Source organism: Carlito syrichta, unplaced genomic scaffold (genome assembly GCF_000164805.1).
Source record: "Carlito syrichta isolate Samal-C Ts95f unplaced genomic scaffold, Tarsius_syrichta-2.0.1 Scaffold316187, whole genome shotgun sequence".
Classification (NCBI taxonomy): Eukaryota; Metazoa; Chordata; class Mammalia; order Primates; family Tarsiidae; genus Carlito; species Carlito syrichta.
In genome coordinates, this window is record NW_007260283.1 from 741205 (window position 1) to 762025 (window position 20821).

The following is a 20821-nucleotide window of genomic DNA, read 5'->3' on the forward strand; positions in this document are numbered from 1 at the left end:
AAGGCTGAGACAGAAGGATCGCTGGAGCCCAGCAGGCAAGGCTGCAGTGGCCGATAGTGGCCACTGCACTCCAGTCTGGGTGACCAAGTGAAACTCCAACTCAAAAAAAAAAAAAAAATGATTTTATCTAAGTAATTTCTACTATGAAATAAGGTACCAAAACAAGGAAAATTCAGAAAGCATCATGAAACTTGAAAACAAGTAGATTTTTATGAGCAGTATTCTAACTGAACAGCTTGTATAATAGCAGACACAGATTTTTATAGACAGAGAACATATTATTCAAGACTGCTGTTGTGACTTCACATCAGTGTTGTCATTGAAGAACAAAAGACATGAAAATGCTAATCTAAATTAAAATAAAAACAGCTTCCTTTAATGTATTCTGCCTTGGCTCATTGTTGTTCCTAGAAAATTAAATCACAATATAAATCACTATTTACCAAAAGAGAATGTGATATAAGTTAGCATTTAAAGATAGCAACTAAAAGTTTATTTATTTATTTATTTATTTTTGAGGTGGAGTCTCTGTCACCCAGACTGGAGTGCAGTGGCTGCTTCCGGCCACCGCAGCCTCGACCTGCTGGGCTCCAGCGATCCTTCCGCCTCAGCCTTCCGAGTAGCCAGAATTACAGGCGCGCACTACCACGCCTGGCTGATTTTTTGATTTAATGTAGAGATGAGGTCTCGCTGCCCAGGCAGGTCTCTAACCCGCGGGCTCAGGCAATCCACTCCCCTCAGCCTCCCAAAGGGATTACAGGCTGAGCCACCGAGCCTGGCAAAAAGTTTATTTTTTAAAAATAAATATAATTCCTTTGTCCTTATAAAAGCATGGCTTTATTGTCACTTAAAGCAGAGCAAGGAGCTACATTTCTGAAGTAGTAGACTAACTACGTCATGAGTAAAGAACTGGTTTTAAAAATACATTTACTGTTACATTTTCTAAAAACATTCTCTTATTTAATATTTTCCCACATATGTTCAGTTTTAAAGTGAAAGATCCATAAATCTGTGTTACCTCATAAAACCTTTCTGTATATGTTAAAATTTTCCTAGGTCCCAAGAGAATGTTATAAATTAGTTACAGTATACTTAAGTTTAAGTCTATGTCTTTGCTTAGTTGTCTTTAGAAAAGGAAAAAAAAAAGTATTCTATGCATTGGGTTACTTTTACCAGTACTCATCATAATTGCTATGTTGCAAGCTAGTAGAGAGAAGTAAAAGTCAGGATTTACTTCCTTTCAGATGGTAAACTCATAAAGGCATTTCACTGACTGTGTCATGCACTGAAAGCACTGAAAACAGCATGAGGCAGTGACGAATATATGAAGCATTGAGGATATATTTGATAAAGAACTTATAGATTGTGAAATGTGTTCTGGGAAGAGACTTGAGAACAATCTAATCCCTGGATGTATTTAAGAAAGGACTAAATAGTTATCCCAGTGATTTGGGTTTCAGATTAAATGCTTTCCTCAGGCTTCAGTAAGACTGAGGCTTAATGAGGTCCTATACTCTGCACAGTAAGCAGCACCAAAAAAAAAAAAAAAGAGAGAGAGATGATAATATTTGAGATCCAGTGTTGCTTGGAAATTTTATCAGAATTTCTTATAAAATCAGTGTTTAACAGAGATCCTCCCAATATTAAGTTTTGAATCTTTACGGAAAGGACATGAAAGCAAAGTTGGAAATCATTTTAACTTTACCGTTATTTGCTTGTTGAAGATTCTTACCATTAATGCTGTTAATTTTTAAAAAGCCAGAGGTTCCCCAAATCATATAAACTTAATAGTCTTTGGTGTTAAAGCTTACTATTAGTAATTTTTACCTTTAAGTTTTCCTAATAAAATTAAACAAAGCTCCCAGATAGACTGTATTGAAGAAAACCTCATATGTGTGTGGTTACTAAAATTATTTCTATCTAAAAAATATGTATATGGTAACTAAAATTGTTTCTATCTAAAAATATATATGTTTGACCCTTTAATCATATATTTAAAGAATTACATCTTCTAGGTTCTTCTATTGTTAATGCTGACTACTTACATAATACTTTTTTGTGTGTATATCAATAATTTTCACTTTTTCAAGTAATTCCAGTTGTAACAATTTTAATTTCTGTTACCCAAATTAAATTACTGTAAGCCTAGAAAACTATTTAAACTTTTGAGTTGTATCAAGAAATGCCATAGTTTTACCTTAAATCTGTATTAGAATTTCTGCTTAATATTTGGTTATACCATAATGAGGTTTTGTTGTAAAGCCGTTCAGTTATTTTTAAATCTTCTTAGCTTTGTTTTATAACTATACTCTGAGAAACCCAACACTTTATGTCTATCTTTAACACACCCACTGTAGCTGCAGGAAGATAAACTAACCATGTTTGCAACCATTTTCTTTAGTTTATGTTGCTTTGTTTTTAATCACTGTGCTATAGCTAGAGACCTTATACATTTAATCTGTTACTTGTCAAAGTTTTTTCTTGTGTCACTAAAGCACTTGTTTTCAGAACCTCAGTATGCACGTATCAGTGTATAATCATATACGCTAAATATCATTAAATTGAACCTCAAATAAGGCATTAACCATCACAAAGTGCTTAATGGTTTTACATAAATGTGCAAAACAAAACCTTTTTCAGATTAGATCAATTGTAGTTTTTCCAAGGTTCTTTGTTTAATGAGAGATTTTGAAATTTCCACTACAAATACAAAGTAAACATGCATTTTGATATACATATTTTTAAAAATATATAAAGGAAATATTAAATACCTTTTTGTAACTGTTGATAGAGCGAATCCAGAAACTTGCTGCCCTTGTTCTCGATTTTTTAAGTCAGTGTAGAAGTTTGTCCATCTGTGATTTTAATGGCAGCTGCATTTTTGTTTTGGACCGTTGAATCCAGACTGTAAGAAGGAACGAATCAGTTGAATCTGACAAACCACCTATGTAATTTTAAGTAGTATAGTGGAAGCTCTGGTCTGCGGACTCTTTAATCCGGCAGAGAAAGCATTGTGGCTTTGCTCTGTCTGCCACATGGAGAAATGCAGTCACCAGCGCAGCTGACCCAGATTGTATATACAGTACCCTTGAAGAGTGATTCCCTCTTTCTCAGTAGACTCAAGTTCAGCCCACATATTACATCACCAGAAAACTGCTGGAGCCTGGGGGGCGGGGGAGGGAAATCTCCTCCTTAGGATTTCCTCTCTGTAGCCTGTAAGTAAGGGTGGGGGTTCAGGATCAGCAGGGGTGGAATAGCTTCGAACAAGGAGAGATTGTGTGCAGGTTGAAGGAAGGGCACCATCTGGAAACAAACTATCCTAGTTCAGCGGGCAATTATAAAACAAACATTTTTGTCTGCTGGCCCGAGAGCTTTTAAGTTGAATGCTGAAAAAATAGTACTCAACTCACTTAGAGGTGGTTGCAGGCTGATGAGTTTATTCTGTTAACAAAGAACAAGAGCTAGACTAATACCCTTTATAGCCTAGAAGAATTTTTAAACATTTTAGTAGCTACTTTCAGAAGGTTTTAAACTTTATAAGAAACTTGTTCTTGTAGTATGTTATATCTGACTGTGTGATGTGTCTTAAGATAAAACTGCACATACATGTAATTTTGGAAAAAAAATGAAATTACCAAAAATGAGTAAAATTCTTTCAGATATTTAATAATTGTTTAATCCTAAATTCCAGTATTATATAATGTCACATTCTCCTGTTTTACAGAATGATCCCTCTTTTCTGTATAAGGTCATTCTTGTTATTAACTGATGTGTTGTGGTTTTAAAACAAACATAACCCTAAACTGGGTAGAAAACAAGGGAACTCTGACTCTCCACTAACTACATAAACTTAGTAAATCACTTTACTTACCTCTAGCCCAATTTCTTCTGCTATGAAACTAAAGTGCTAGAGGGGGAATTAATGAATGTTGAGTACCAACCATGCTGTTATTTTTGATTAATTGCGGAAATGTTCATTCAGTATCTCAATAGCTGAGGAAACACAAATTTAGGCGTCTCAAGTAGCTTGGCTTAGAACTCAAGTACTAAGTGGAATTGTGATTTGAATCTAATGACAAAGCATTATGCCACACACTGTCTCACTGGATTACCTGGTTGCTGAATGCTGCTTCTTGATAAAACTTGAGCCTTCTGCTTCCTATCCTTCCCTACCTTGTTGCCGTAGCTTGTGCTATTTTTCTCTTTCTGATAGGCCACACTGTCGAGCCATATCCTTTATATAAAGTCTAAACTTAATTTCTATATGTTTCACGGAATCGTTTTCTTTGAATTCCTGTGTCATATGTAGATAGGCACTCAATGGCCTATAAAGGCAAATGCTCACAACAAGAATGAAGCATTAATAAGTATAGGCAACCAGCGGTCAGTTGATAGAGGAAAACGAAGGTTATGGCAAACTGGCATCCTTACAGTTCATTTACAGGATTCTGCTGGGTCCTGCTTAGCCATACTTCTTGTAGCCATGAAGAATTATGAGACAATGTTGCCAGGTCTTCCCATTTTTCAGGAAAAGAGAGTGATTTAGATATTTCCTGATGGAAAAACATTTGGACAGGTGCGCTGCCAGCTTCTGCCTCTGATTTACATTATGTATAATTTTTTGATCGTTCAGTGATTGTGTTGTAGTCACTAATAGTTAAGTTTGGGGAAAATATGAGAGCATTAATATCTCTTGAGCTTTTTAATTTGAGCAATTTTGAGCTTTCTAGCTGGAGCAATTAGTAATATCACTAACCAAGGTAGAAAATTGGAACGGCAGGTGTTTAGGGACAAATAATAGACATGTTACATTGAAAATGAAAGTCAGGCGCTCAGTTCCATAGAGAGATTTGAAAAGACATCAGCAATGCGGTGGTAGGTGAAGTTACAGAACTTAGACACCACAGAGAAAATGCATGTAGAATGAGAAGAAAGATTAACAACAGACCATGGTTAATATCAGTTTCCAGAAAACATAGGAAAAAGAAAAATGGTGAGGGGTAGGGGGCGAGGGAAGGCTAGGAAAGTTACAACCAGAAAAAATCAGGGAACTAGAAGAGAATAGTTAAAATAATAAGGAAGTCATTAATGTGTTTGCCAAAATAAGTTTTAGCAAGATACGGATTTAGATACAGATTTCAGATGATTTAGAGGGTTGCTGAGTGGGTAAAATTTTACTGACAAACGACTTAGTATCCACAATATATTAAGAAATTAGAAATCAGTAAGAAAAGACAGCTCCAAGTAAAAAGCAGACAAAAATCTTTATTTCATATAAATATAAATGTTTAACTTCATTATGCTAATCAAGGAAATGAAAATTAAGAGAGTCAGAGATATCATTTTATATTCCCAAGACTGGCAAAAATTAAGAGGATGTAATGTTACCAAATGTTAGCCCAAATGCAGATCAGCAGAAACTTGTATACTATGTAGAGTGCGGATGGATATAACTTTGAAAAATAATATGGCACTAGCTTATAAAGTTGAATATTAATATACTGCAGAACCTGGCAGTTTTACTCCTAGATGTGTGTGTGTATATATATATCCCAAAGAAATTGTGTACATGTGTGCTGGGAGGAATGTACAAGAATGTCTATGGCAACATGAAGTGAGGGAAGTAACTTGAAAACCTATTAAATAAAATGAAGGCATAATTGTGAGGTTGTCACACATCAGTTGGGTTTAAATTTTAGAAATCACAGCTGCATTTAGCAGCATGGATAAACCTTAAAAAAAAAGACAAAGCAATCACAAAAAATTGTCAAAATTTTTATAGCAGATGTTTATAAATCACTTTGTACTAGACACTTTGGTAACTTTACAAATATTGTTACTTAATTTAATCCACATATATATTAAAATAGAATTTTTTAAAGCTCAAAAATAAGCAAAAGCAAACAATATATTTTGTGGAAATCCAGACATACATCTTGGGGGAAAAACAAGGAAATAATCTTAAATTTTTAAGTTTGTTTTTTTTTTAAGCAGGGAGATGAAGTAAGGAAGGAATATACAGATGGATGCAACAATATTGATGATATTGTAGTTCCTTTTTAAAAATAATACATTTTATTTACCCCAAGGTATGTAAAACAGATATTATATGTATTGGTAATTTTTAAAAGATAAAATAATTCTCACACAAATATTAAAAATGTATAAAGGAATCATATTACAATTATTTCAAGGGAGAATTATAAGTTAAAACACACATTTGAAATTAGGAATGCTGAAATAAATTCACAGTTGCAAAATTGGTCAGTATTAACAAGGTAATAATCACATCCCACAGGACATAATTCTCTGGCATTGTTATGGATAAGATATTATTACCAGTTTTCCACAACTTTCAGAGTTGTATAATAGGGCCAAAAGAAGGAACTGGAGGGAGGATATCTAGTAATCTTTCTTGCCCATTTCAAAATCTTCCACAATTTTTCCTGATACGTATAAGCTTTTACACGCATCAAATATTACATTAAAAATAGAATGAACCTGGGTGCAGTGGTTCATGCATGTAATTCCAACACTTTGGGAGTCCGAGACAGGAGAAGTTCGAGACCAGCCTGGGCAATGTAGTGAGACTCATTTCTACAAAAATCAAAAAATAGCTGAGTATGGTGGCATGCACCTGTTGTCCTAACTACTTAGGAGGTTGAGGCAGAAGGATTACTTGAGCTCAGGAGTTGAAAGCTGCAGTGAGCCGTGATCATGCCACTGCACTCTAGCCTGGATGACAGAATGAAACCCTGACTAAAATAATAATAATAATAATAAAATAAATAGAATGAAGGATAGAATAAATAACTATTCTTTGTTTTTCTTTTAAGGTGTTTGTTGAGGAGAGAAAGCCAAAGGTCTTATCTTGAGGAAGGAGTCATATTTGAAGGAAGGGTCGCCTTGATTTTGTTTTCCTAGTTAGGGGAGATTTAAATGTGTGCTCTGGGAAAGGAGCCAGTGGGAGTAAGTGAAGGCCACAGTGTGCAAGAAGGCTGTAATGATGACATTCAGTATCACAGATGAGATTTGGAAAGGAGAGGACATCTTCATCCTCTGAAACTGGAGGAAGTAGGAAGATCCTCAGCTGAGGGGAAGTCTGAGGTTCTCTGAAGAAAAAAACGTATTTATGATAGATGGCTTAAATAATACTGTAAAGACTTACTGAATGGGAAATGAATGACACCAGAATGAGCAAAAGGATTGTCATGCCAGCCTCTGATGTCATATATTCATTACCTCTTGTCAAAACATTGCACAGGACTTTCTCTTTCTTGGAGTGCAAGATAGAGCAACTGCCATCTTGACAGATAAGATATAAATAGAAGAAAATTTAAGTAACTAAAGAGATTATGAAGTCATAAAATGTATTAAGTGAATGGTATAGATAATGTGTGAATTTTTTACACATTTAAAAAATTTTAAACTAATCTTGGGCTGTCCTGAAACTTCTGATACTCAGCTCTGTCACCAACAGGTTGCATGGCTTTAGACAGGTCCTTTTAACATCTCTGGATTTCAGGTTTTGTTTTTTTTTTTTTTAAGGATGTGGGGTACAATTCAGGTTAGGTATACAAATGTTCATTATGCAGGTACCAAATTTCAGGTTTTTCATATATAAAAAGAGTGGGTGACATTAGACAGTTTCTAAATTCCTTTCTTGGAATCTGTGAAAAAACTAGAGAATAGTTGACACTGAGCTGGATATATAAGATACAAGGCTTGGATGAGCAAAGATATGTCTAGAAAACACGCAAGGTGGAAGAGAATGGCATGAATAAACACAAAGGGCTTATTTAGAAGGCGGTGGGGACATTATTGTGATTGCGTTTACCTTGAAAGTTCATGAACGTGAAGTAAGACTAGGTAACATTTTTTTCTCTCCAACTATAGTTGTCTTGTACATTTTACATGTGCATAATAAACTCTTAAGAAATATTTTTAAGTGAGTGGCCTTCCGTGTTCAGGACGAGAGCAACCAAATTATTTTAGAGGATGTATTATTATTGTTGGTACAGAGAACCACATGGGAAGAGGGCAGGAAAGAGTTAATTTTGAACTGTTTCAGAGATGCATTTGATGACCTTTAAAGAAGGGTAAGACATTTCTACCAGATTGAGATAATTTGCAAAATAGTTAAGACTCAAATGATAGTAGTTATCAACTCAAGGCAAGGGAGTATAAAACTAATGTTATTCCCCATGCGAGACACTGGCTAAGCTGGTTAAGTTAATATCTTCAGGCTGTACCACAGCTTAGAAAGTAGATACTAGTTGTATAGATTTAACAACTAAGGTTCAGAGACTGAAATAACTATCTTTATTATACAACTAGTCAGAGGCAAACCCAGTGCAAGAGCTCAGCTTCTTTCCACTAAGTCCCACATGTCCTGGAATTTCTAACTGCAGCTTCAAACCATACCTGAAAAATAGTATTATGAGAAGACTTTTTAAGAAAGAGATAATTTGTATGTCTGTTCTCAATTGTGGAAACCTGGACCCCAATGGTCATGTTTTAACAAGCTTTCAGTGTATTAATAACCATATATTCTAAATAAGGCATAATTTGGAATATAGTATATCTATAAACTTTCTTTTCCTTTGTCATGCTTTTCTAAACTACAAGTAAGAAAACACTCAATTATCTGATTTTGTTTCAGGTATCTATTTGTCAGATTTAACATACATTGACTCAGCATACCCATCAACTGGTAGCATTCTAGAAAATGAGCAAAGATCAAATTTAATGAATAACATCCTTCGAATAATTTCTGACTTACAACAGTCCTGTGAATATGGTGAGTTTCTGGGGATGTGGCAAGTTATTAACATGTCGTGATTCTAGTGATTTGTTTACACACATTCCATGATTTCTGTTAACAGAGCATCGATTTTGTGTTTCCATTCTAACATAAAGGAAAATAATGGTTATTTTATTTAACCATTTACTATTTAGCATCCTGTTTAAGATCTTGCTTTTAAGGAATTGAAGTATTTAATATTTAAGAATTTTTTTTTTGGCTTTACTGCTATTTGTAGCAACTTTGCTCAGAGAGCCCAAGTATTTAATGTTACCGCCTCTTAGTTACTAGCCCTTTGCCACTTACAGATCTCCCTGCTCTGTCATGTCTTATACTTCAGTTAGGGAAGTAGCTGAGGCCCTTAGCCTAGTTGAAAGTTGGCTAACTTTCTTGAGTCAGATATTGAGTAAATAAGCAATTTTTGTCCTAGATGTATTATATGGAATGACATATATAGAAAGAACTAAATAAGCCCAAATGATTAGGAAAGAGGGATTTTATTTTATTTTTTTATTTTTATTTTTTTATAATCATTTTTTATTATGATATTGTGGGGTACAGTTAAGGGTTAGGTATACAAATACGTTTCGTTCAGGCACCCTTGTTGATAAGGGGTATCTCCCTATCCCCAGACAGATATTGACTACCGTTAATCCCACCTCCCTTCCCCTGCCTCCCCCACCTCCATAGTTTCCTACCACTGTCAATCCTTTTCTTATAGTATTACGATAGATGTTTAAGGTCCACTATATGAGTGAGAACATGTGATACTCAGATCTTTGTTTCTATGAGAGGTTACTCAGCATTATAGACTCTAGTTCCATCCAGGTTGCTGCAAAATTCATGATTTTGTTTTTTTTTATGGCTGCGTAGTATTTCATCGTGTATACATACCACATTTTTTTAATACAGTCCTCTTTTGATGGACAACATGGTTGCTTCCAGAAAGGGGGATTTTTAAATGTTGAGATGCTTTCAGTTTGATAGGTCATAAAGTTAGACTGTTAATATATGACTTTATGGTGTTAAAAAAACAGTGAGTTTTACATTGTCTGATTTATTTCAAGTAAATTTGTCTTAAAGCTAACTTTATATATATGCATCTATACTTTTTAGAAAACCTCAAAAACTTCCTTAAAATGTGTGTAGAGATAGAATCTTAGTGAAAGTTAAATCAAATAATTTTTTATTCTGTCCTTTTCTCGATTTTTTAAATGTAACACCAATTGTAATGTTAAATTAATCTTGTTTGAAATTTACAAGGAGCGAAGAGAAACCACACTTAAAAATGGGAGCCAGGTTTCTTTAAAAGAAAAATAACTGTCTTTATATTTTATGTCTAGTTAAGGTTTGAATGTAGATCACAATGAAGTTTCTAATTTTTTTTCTAAAGAAATTTCTCAAATATGCAGGACTTCATAATTGGAGCTGTAAAAAAAAATCTATACAAATGATAGTATGCAACTGTAACTTTTTAAATTACCTTTGGTTTCACATTTTTAAAAGTTTACCTCACTAATTTCTAAAGTTAATTTAAATTTTGGTGCCATGTGACCTTATTTTACCTTTAAATTATTTTTCTCAGCTTAACTTTTAAAGTTCTGGTTAAGATGTACTTTATCAGATAATTATTTATCACCTTTTGCCTAGATATTCCCATGTTGCCTCATGTCCAAAAATATCTGAACTCTGTTCAGTATATAGAAGAACTACAAAAGTTCGTGGAAGACGATAATTACAAGTAGGTTGGATCTTCACAAATGGTTTGTATAACTTTATCCTATCCCACCTTCCATCTCCATGTATTTAAGCATCTGAATCCTGCAGGGTATCGTACACATGCCTATACACAGTGGTACGTTTCCAGTGGTAAAGGTACTTACATTTATTTCTTTATAATCACTTGATATGGTTGAGCATATTACAAATACTTCATCTGTTCTTTTTAATGAATTGTTTTGTCTTTCTCAAGTTACAGAGTGCTAATGTTTGATCATTCTAATTTAAATTTCTTCCTTTCCCTCTTATTCAATCATTGAATCTTTATAGAAATTTTTTTTGGGAGGGAGGTCTCACTCTGCCATCCAGGCTGGAGTGCTGGAATGCAGTGCCATGATCACAGCTCACTGCAGCCTCAAACTCCCAGGCTCAGCAAATCCTTTTACCTCAGATCTTGCTATGTTGCCTATGCTAGTCTCCAACTCCTGGGCCAAAGCAGTCCTCCTGCCTCACCCTCCCAGAGTGCTAGGATTACAGGCATGGGCTACCACATCTGGCTGAAAAATTACTCATTTTTAATGCTAATTTTTGACACATCTTTGAGCTTATTTTTAATTGCTTTTGAGTATTGAGAGAATATTGATATCTTGCTTCTGGGTAAGAGACATTTCTCCAATATACCACCACATGTATTATTTTCCCCATGTTATAGCAACTCCTTTAATACAGATCTTAAAAACCACTTTTTTTAAAATGATGCTCCAATTACATGCTTTATTAAATCAATTTAAAACATGTAATGCGAATCAAGGGAGAAAAGATGGTCAATGTACTTAGTATTGCATGCAAATGGGGTGAAAAGGACCCCATGACCTGAATGCTGGGTTATACAATGTTCACATGTCTTGTCTCTTTGCAACATCAGCCTTCCAAACTGTTGGTGTGGTTACAAGGATGAGAATGGGGTTTGAGGAAGAGGCCATAGCAGACACTTGAAAGGTGGCTGGGGGACACACTTGCTCAGTCAGAGAGATACAAGGGCAATTACATCTGCCAGTAGCTTTAACTTTCCAATTAGTTTGTCAAATAGTTTGGGTTTTATCTGCATTTATTTTTGGCAGAGCAAATATGGGGCCAGAATTGATCTGTGTTAGAGGGTTTGATTTCAGGATAACATTTACGTTGTCAACCCAGAGTGTTTTTTGCCTTAAGACTTGGTCTTTCCAAGCCTTCCGATCAAAGAGTAATACTCTTGTTTGCTCCGTTATACTTTCCATTTATTGTATATTTAACATGTCTTATAGGTTACTGACTTACTGTCTATATTTAGCACATTATGATGTGCCTGTATCTCACAAGCTACTCATTATCTCTACTTAATACACCCTATGAATTTTGCCTCTTCTCTTACACTATTAGTGTACTTATTATCTGTGCTTAACAGTTCTTGAGTTCCATCCATGCTGTTTGTTTTGCTTATTTTTTTAGAAGAATTGAATATTCTTAAATAATGGAGCAAGTATGGATTGCTCAAGTGCAATAGATTGCCTTTCATACCATCAACTGATGAGTAAAAAGTATTTGTATTAAATGGAGTTCTAAGTTCAATACTCAAATGAAGATTGGAAAATGGTTTTATGAAAGGGTGGGGTTTTTTGGGGGGGAGGGCTGAGAAAAGGTCTTGAAAAGGGGGAATTGGAGACAGTGCTCAGGCTCTTTATACTGAAAAACCACTTTTTAAATGGCATACTCCCATTTCTTTCTTCTTACATCTACAATACTGCCCAAAAATGAGAAGATTTTTAAATTATTAACCCTTTTCATCTTTCATTGATATATTTTACATTATAAATGCTGGGATGTTTTAAAAGTTGGGAGGATAAAGAGCTTATTTCTCTTGCGGTCTCTCATTTTTCTTTTAGCTTCATTTGTTAACATTTTTTTAAAAGTTTGTTTAGCTTTTTTATGCCAATTGTTCCTAGGGTTTCAAATCAGATTTTGTGTTTTTGCAAATATTTTTTCTAACAGAAGGTCATGAGTGGCTCAGCCTGTAATCCCAGCACTCTGGGAGGCTGAGGTGAGTGGATTGCCTGAGCTTGCGGGTTCAAGACTAGCCCGGGCAACTTGACGAGACCTCGTCTCTACAAAAAATCAAAGAAATTATCCGGAAGTGGCGCATGCCTGTAGTTCCGGCTACTTGGAAGGCTGAGGCAGAAGGATCACCAGAGAGCCTAACAGGTCATTGCTGGAGTGAGTGGCCATGAGTGTGCCACTGCCCTCCTGGGAGACGAAATGAGACTCCGATTCAAAAATAAAATAAAATAAAATTTATCAGTGAAAAGACTAGATTATTTTCCAATATTAATGCTTTATATTAAAGAAATTTTATCCTCTTTGATAGTGATTATCAGCTTTATTGTTCCATAGGTTTTGACAAATTTTTTTGAATTCTGAAGAACAGGATTAGTTCTAATAAAAGGTTAGAAATTCTAGAAAGCAACTAGAAATAATTTTTCTAAATGCGTCTAAATTTTTACTAATGTTTGAAAACAGCTTTATTGCCATCTTCTTCCCACATCACAACATTAACATTTTTTGTATTCCTATACCAATTTGTATTCTACAAAAAGTTTTACATGATAACTTAGTTGAAAAATGTATGAGGTCAATTGATAAGCTTTCTAAGGCTGGTGTTGTCCCACAATTCTGTTGCTCTGCATTGTAAGTTTCTCATGTTTGATGATGTATGTCTTACATTTACCACTATTTTCCCCATCTCTCTAATTACTGACATAGAACTTATGCCTAATAAATGCTTATGTTTTGTCCTGTGAGATCTAGAACAGATATCTTGAAGCTCAAAATATGACTTAGTGGCTATTAAAAGTTTATTTATCTGACTCAAGACACTTATCATTGAGTTTAAAAGAAGAAGTTTAAGAAATTTGCTCAATTATAGGGGAAGGTAAATTTTTACTGACTACCATAAAAGTATAATAGAAAATTTATTGAAGCTAATTTTTACCTTGCCGGAAGGATAGACTTAGGAATTGAAGCTATCAAATAATTCTAACAGTTCATAAACTGACGTCATACCTTCATTTTTGTAGGATGTCTAAATGCTGTTAGAATGACTTTTGTTGTTATAAGGAGCTAGAACCAGAGCAGCCTTTCCATTATATTAATTTGACAAGTATTTATTAAGCTTTTGCCATAGACAAGCTAATGTTGCTAGTTGCTGGGATTATAAAATAAGATATTGTTCATGCCCTCAAGAAGCTCAGTCTAATGTAAGAACATATCCACTAAACCACTCCTAACAGAACTTAATAGAGATATGCCTAGGATGTTGTGGATAAGGGGATAGATACCTAACCCAGTTTTATGTGGGAAAAGTAAAGAGAAAAGAAACATGAACAGCTTCAGGAGACTGTGTCACCTGAGACTGAATCTGAAAAGGTGAGTAGGAGTTAGCCTCACATGAAGGACAGGGAAAAGCATACCAGGTATGGAAAGATCAAAGGAATGGGACGGGAAGCGGTATGTTTGTTTGGGGAATGACAAGTCATTTGGTGTTGGGGCATCAAGTAGAAGTGGAAAAGACAGATTATTTTTCTAAAGATGCAGTTGTGTTGAATGAGCCTACTAATCAAATGCTGAAAATTACAGCATTTTAAGATGAGTCATTAAAATTGTTAGGAAAAAAAAGTTAGAAAAATATTTTGTTAGAAAAATAGTTTCATTATGAAAAACCTTTAAATATAAATAAATTATTTATTAAAAGATTTCTGTTCTGGGAAACTACATCTATATAAGCAGCCAGTACAGATATTACAAATTTTATGTATGTCTTTTGATTGGGATGAAAATCTTTCTAAAGTAGCCTTAATACCGAACATTTCTTTTTTCAGTGAATCAGCATTTCTGTTATTGTATTGTACTATGATGATTTTGTAAGCAGCTGACATTCAGACTAACCTTCACTGCTGTGCTTCTTAAGACATTCTGTCAGTTACTAGCTGCTACCAGTAGCAATGTGATTCACCCAATAAGCTCGCTTTCTGTTCCTTTCTGTTTTGGTGCTATTAGGAAATTACAGTTATTTTACTTCTTTCCTTTCACCCACTAGACGTAAGCTTCAGAAGGACAGAGACACCATGACTGCCTTAGTCTCTGTTATATTCCAGTTCTGAGTTCAGTGCCCACTTCAAAAAGAGGTGTTCAATAATTACTTATCAAATGAATTAATGCAGTATAGTCTATAACATAAATTATTGAAGTAAACATCTCTATAAAAAGGAAAAGAACAGCGTTCAATTAAACATGCATCCCATCCCGTATATGCATTTTCCGTTGTCAAATAATTGGAAGATCATGATGTTTAATTCCCTCCTAGGTTATCAAAGAAATAATTTAAGAACCCACAGTAGATTTATCATTATGAATGCCACTTATATTGTGCAATTTCATTAAAAATTCCAGTTGGCAGAATGCTAAGTAATAATTATTAATTTTCAGACAAATTTTTAGCAATATTAGGCTTCATATATTACATCAAAGCGTTTTCTACAACTGCTTTAGTATCCTTTTTCCTGAAATAGCTTCTGCTGATAGGAATCATAATCTCTTTTTCTGCGGAACTCAAAACTGGATATTTTATCCTAAATAGAGCTTAAGTAACCAACTAATAAACTTTCACTTAGGACAGGGATTTACTAGGAATTTCACAAACAACCTCTTTATTAGTATAGATCTTTCTTTTGAAGAGTTGCATTAGTTGGTTTTTTCAATGGTTGCTTTTAGATAAGATGTTTTTAAATTTTTCAGTGTTACACTCAAACCGATAGCCTATCCAGTAAAGATTCTATAAATAATTTGCATAATATATTAAATAATATATGTGAAAGTTCCTGAATTTAAGGGTCATGTATCAATGTAAGCTCAAGTCAAAGCATCTTTTAATCATTCATCAAATGCTTTCAATGTGATGAATTGTTTAGCAGCTTTGGGGTAGTTGGAGAACCTTCCAAGTAGCTGGATCTACAGACGTGTGCCACCACACCTGGCTAATTTTTTGATTTTTTTTTTTTTTTTAATTGTAGAGATGAAGTCTCACCAAGTTGCCCAGGCTAGTCTTGATTCCCTGAGCTCAGGCAGTCTTCCCACTTCCACCTCCCAAAGTGCTGGGATTACAGGCGTGAGCCAACACGTCCAACTAAATACAACTTTTTAATAATATTAAAAATTGTTAAATTTTTCCCATAATATTTCCCAGGATAGCCATAAGATCAGCTTTGTATGAAAGATAACATCTTAGTTAAAGATTGCTCTTGAGGGAAAATGTATAACTCAGATTGCTTAATATGATTTTGTCAAGTGTTAATCATTTCATGTGTTTTTTTTTTTTTAATTCAGGCTTTCATTAAAGATAGAACCAGGGACAAGCACGCCACGTTCTGCTGCTTCCAGGGAAGATTTAGTAGGTTAGTACAGTTTTTTCTCGTTACCAAATAATAAATCAGTTAACCTAATAAGAAAGAATATACACCAAAGTAAATAAAAACTTAGCACATCTTATACTTCATCCAAAAATTTATTTTGGTATTAAAATCTGTCAATTCTTTTTGGGTTTTCTTGTTTTTAAATTTAAAAGTTGTTTGTAGTTTATCATTAATGTACCAAAAAAATGCTACCAATCCAAGAAAACAGGTTTGATAGGAAATAATAGATAAATGTTTATAAAATGTTCTACTCGTTTTTTAATTAGGAATGCACTATCCTAGGCAATGAGCGTTGTTGGTTCACTAGAAATTTCTGTGGTGTAAGTGGGAAATTCTACTAATTTTGATAATTATAGAAGTCAATTTTAGTGATTTAGCTTTTGGGGCCAAGTTCTGAAAGTATAAAAATCACATCTGTTACATTATCATGGGGATAGTATGTGTATACCACAAATTTTTTTTTTTAAACCATAAAAATGAAGAAGATTACTCTTTATTCAAGAAATCACTGATAGATACCTTTTAAAAAATTCCCAATACAGACCTTCACATTAAGTTTCATGTTGTATGTTCTAAAAATACTTGAAGACTTATGTAGTAAGATGTGAAGAAATGAGGGAACAAATAATGACAGTATCTATGGGTAAGAATATTCAAACGAGGGGGAAACCTTTTCAAATTAAATCTCTTAAATTTGTTTTTCTTTTAATTCCTTTTTTTTTTTTTTTTTTTTTAGAAAGCAGGATTTATTGAGAGGACAGAGAAGCTTCCACAGTGGGAAGGAACCCAAAGGGGTTGCCCTAATTCTTAAGGCAATATTTTACAAATCTGTATACTTCTGAATTCTATTTATTATTACCACAAGTATAAGCAATGTCAGCATAGATTTAATTTCTAGCTACAGTGTTTGACCTACCCAACCCATTCTTTGCCTAAGAGAAAGATGATGCTAGGAGTAAAGAAGCCTTCTATACCCTAACCGAGGACTCAGAAGACCTGGGTATTTAGTGTAGGTTTGGTCTGTGATGTAAGATCCTGAGCTGATCTCTTCTAATTCTTCTTCTCCTTCCTCTATAAATGGGGAGAATATTTATACTGCCTCTATGCATTGAATGTAAGATAGAATTTGTGTTTTAGGACTTGTAAAATTAGTATTTCTCATTTTCAAGTCAATTCAATTAAAATAACCATTAATATTGTCTTAAAAATGTAAACTACATTTAATATTTTATATCAAGGGATTAAAACTAAAATAATCCTTTGAAAGCATTTGAAAATCTCTCTCTCTCTCACCTTGTGTTCACACTCTTGCTGTTGCTGTTGCTCTCACTCAACCTGCAGGTCCTGAAGTTGGAGCATCGCCACAGAGCGGAAGGAAAAGTGTGGCAGCTGAAGGAGCCTTGCTCCCGCAGACACCCCCATCCCCGCGCAACCTGATTCCACATGGACATAGGAAGTGCCATAGCTTGGGTTATAAGTCAGCATTTTTTATTTTATCTTTCAAATGTTTGCAGTTTGATTTATTGTCTGTTTACTTTATTAGCTAAACAGAAAATAGTGTCTTTGCATAGTTTTTTTTTTAAATTCTGAATCTTTTATTTGCATTTATTTCTTCCTTTACCTGAATTTGGAAATGACCTCTTTTTTTTTTTGGAGTTGGAGTCTCACTCCATCTCCCAGGCTGGAGTGCAGTGGCATGCAGGCTCACGGCCACCCCAGCATTGACCTGATGGGCTCTAGTGATCCTTCCGCCTCAGCCTTCCAAGTAGCCGGAACTACAGGCGCGCACTACCACACCCGGCTAATTTTTTTCATTTATTGTAGAGCTGAGGTCTCGCCAAGTTGCCCAGGCTGGTCTCGAACCTGTGGGCTCTGACAATCCACTCGCCTTGGCCTCCCAAAGTGCTGGGATTACAGGCTGAGCCACCGAGCCCAGCCGAGCTTTTTTTTTTTTAACAATGCATTTATATTTGGGAAATATAAATACAAAGAGCCATCATAAATAAAATCAGGATAACAGTGTACCATTTTCTTTTTAAATTGCAACCTTTTCTCAGCACAGTCATTGTCTTAAGCAAAATAAGTTATAAATTAAGATCTATAAAAAATTATTCTCTTTATTTCTAAAGATATATAAGGAAACTGATTTTTTTACTTAGCTTCATTAGTTTTACAATGTTGCTTTTCAAAATGAAGGCGCATGTTTCTTCTGCCGTGATTTTTGTGAAAATTTAACAACTACTCTTCAAAAGTGAATTTTAATGGACTTGAGGCTCAAGATGAAATTAATTTACAGTATGCTCTAGTAATAAAGGTAAATGTACGTGCATTTCCTAAAACATTTTTCCTAAACTATTAATTTGTGACTCTCATGGCAGAATCTGTGTGTTCATTAGTATGAGAACACAGAAGTAAGTTCAAGATAGCAGGTGAATTTTTTTTTTTTTTGAGTTGGAGTCGCACACTGTCATCCAGGCTGCAATGCAGCAACACGCTTGTGGCCACCCCGGTGTCGACCTGCTGGTCTTAGGTGATCCTTCCACCTCAGCCTTCCAAGTAGCCAGAACTACAGGCACACACTACCATGCGTTTTTTGATATATTGTAGAGACAAGGTCTCACCGTGTTGCCCAGGCTGGTCTCGAACCTGTGGGCTCAAGCAGTCCTCTCAACTCGGCCTCCCAAAGTGCTGAGATTACAGGCTTGAGTCACCGCACATGGCAATTTTTTATATTCGAAATCTTATGTAAGAGTATGTTTTATATCCTGAATTAGTAACAAGATCAAAGATATAAAACAAATTTCTTTGTTTCCAGTTTTATTCATAAAATGAACACAGCAGAGTTTAAGAGTGCAACGTTCCCAAATGCAGGACCAAGGCATCTGTTGGATGATAGCGTCATGGAGCCCCATGCACCGTCTCGAGGCCACGCGGAAAGTTCTACTCTCTCTAGCGGAATATCAATAGGTGAGAAATATTTCCCCTTAAGAGGATTCCAATTTAACATCAAATGAACATTTTAACAAACTATAACTGGAAAAAATGTATTAACCCTATCATATATAGAGAAATTTTGGTTAAAAAGTAGTAGTTGGGGGGTGGGGGTAGAGGGCAGAAAAAAAGCAGTTCAAGGATGAAGTTAAGAATTCATGATGGCTTTATGTGCTTGATGTTTTTTATTTCAAATGGGGAGACATTTGAAGAATGGTGAGAAAAGACCATGGGCTGGTTGAATTGTTAAACTGCGTGCAATTTAGATGTGGGGTTGAGGAAAAGTATGACTGCAAGTTATTTGGATTAAGCAGTTAGATGGTGGTACTGTTACCAACGTTGGGAAGACTAGATTAGTCATGTATGGTCAGTGAGGTATTGTGAAGAGTGGCTGAGTTTGGGGCATCAGGAATTCTGTTCGGAGCATATTTAGTCTTTATAGATATGTCAGGTTGTTGAATGTATGAATCTAGAGCTCAGTGGTTAAGATCAGGTTTGAAAATATGAGAGATGGCATGTTTTATAATCTTTCAAGCCATGGGAACTGGTTGTGATCACATAGGGAAACAGTGTAAATAAGTAAGACAAAAACATTCTCACATTTAGAAGTCAGATTAAATTATTTTTTTGAAAGAAGGATGGACCATCAAAGGAAACTGCAAAGGAGAGATCTGTGAAATAGGAGAAAAAAGCAGAGTGTGGTATCACAAAAGCTCAGTGTTCAAGTGTCTCAAGGAGGAAAGTGCTGAATATATCAATATCAAATGCAAAAAAGAGAACTAAGATGAGATTGGGGAATTGACCAGGGTATTTGGCAAGGTAAAAGTTATTGGTGCCCTTGACAGGAGCTGCTTCATAGAGTGGTGAAGGCAAAGCCCTGATGGGAGTAGATTTGAAAATGAGAGCCAGGTGTGGTGGCTCACGCCTGTAATCCCATCACTTTGGGAGGTGGAGGCAAGAGGATTGCCTGAGCCCAGGGGTTCAAGATCAGCCTGGGAAACTTGGTGAGACCTCATCTCTACAATATATCAAAAAATTATCCAGGCATGGTGGCATGCACCTGTAGTTCCAGCTACTTGGAAGGCTTAGGTCAAAGGATCACCTTAGTCCAGCAGGTTGAAAATGAATCTCTTTCTATTAGCTGTTCATTGATATTGAGATTATATTAGCAATAGTAGGTTCAGCCCTTGAACAATCTGGAGCTTAATCACAGAAGAAGACATTTTCTTCCTTTATTTCTTTTTAAAAAATAGAAATAGCAGCCAGGCTCGGTGGCTCAGCCTGTAATCCCGCGCCTTTGGGAGGCTGAGGTGAGTGGATTGCCTGAGCCCGCGGGTTCGAGACCCGCCTGGGCAGGCAAGACCTCATCTCTACAATAAATCAAAAAATTAGCCGGGCGTGGTAGCGCATGTCTGTAATTCCAGCTACTCGGAAGGCTGAGGCAGAAGGATCGCTGGAGCCAAGCAGGTCGAGGCTGCGGTGGCCAGGAGCAGCCACTGCACTCCAGTCTGGGCGACAGAATGAGACACCAACTCAAAAAAAATAATAAAAATAAAAATAAAAATACTGTGGAAGGCCAGGAGCGGGGACGCGGTGGCTCACGCCTGTAATCCCAGCACTTTGGGAGGCTGAGATGAGGGGATTGCCAGAGCCCACGGGTTCGAGAACAGCCTGGGCAACTTGGCAAGACCTCATCTCCACAATAAATCAAAAAATTAATTGGACGTGGTATCACGCGCCTGTAGTTCTGGCTACTTGGAAGGCTGAGGCAGAAGATCGCTGGAGCCCAGCAGGTTGCTGCTGGGGT

General features: G+C 35.5%; 2 protein-coding genes across 3 annotated transcripts in view; one reads left to right on the forward strand and one right to left on the reverse strand.

Annotated features, from left to right (window-relative positions):
• Positions 1-3379, reverse strand: part of ANGPTL1 (angiopoietin like 1) — a 22385-nt gene extending 19006 nt beyond the window's left edge. The window contains exon 1 of the mRNA XM_008073807.2: positions 2772-3379. The gene's annotated coding sequence lies outside the window, so the exon portion shown is untranslated. The remainder of the gene's footprint in view (positions 1-2771) is intronic.
• Positions 1-20821, forward strand: part of RALGPS2 (Ral GEF with PH domain and SH3 binding motif 2) — a 161042-nt gene that overhangs the window by 120749 nt on the left and 19472 nt on the right. For both annotated transcript variants that reach the window (XM_008073808.2, XM_008073809.2), the window contains 5 exons: positions 8663-8800; positions 10454-10544; positions 15938-16005; positions 17365-17500; positions 18839-18990. In XM_008073808.2, the coding sequence (XP_008071999.1) occupies positions 8663-8800; positions 10454-10544; positions 15938-16005; positions 17365-17500; positions 18839-18990 (585 nt within the window). The remainder of the gene's footprint in view (positions 1-8662; positions 8801-10453; positions 10545-15937; positions 16006-17364; positions 17501-18838; positions 18991-20821) is intronic.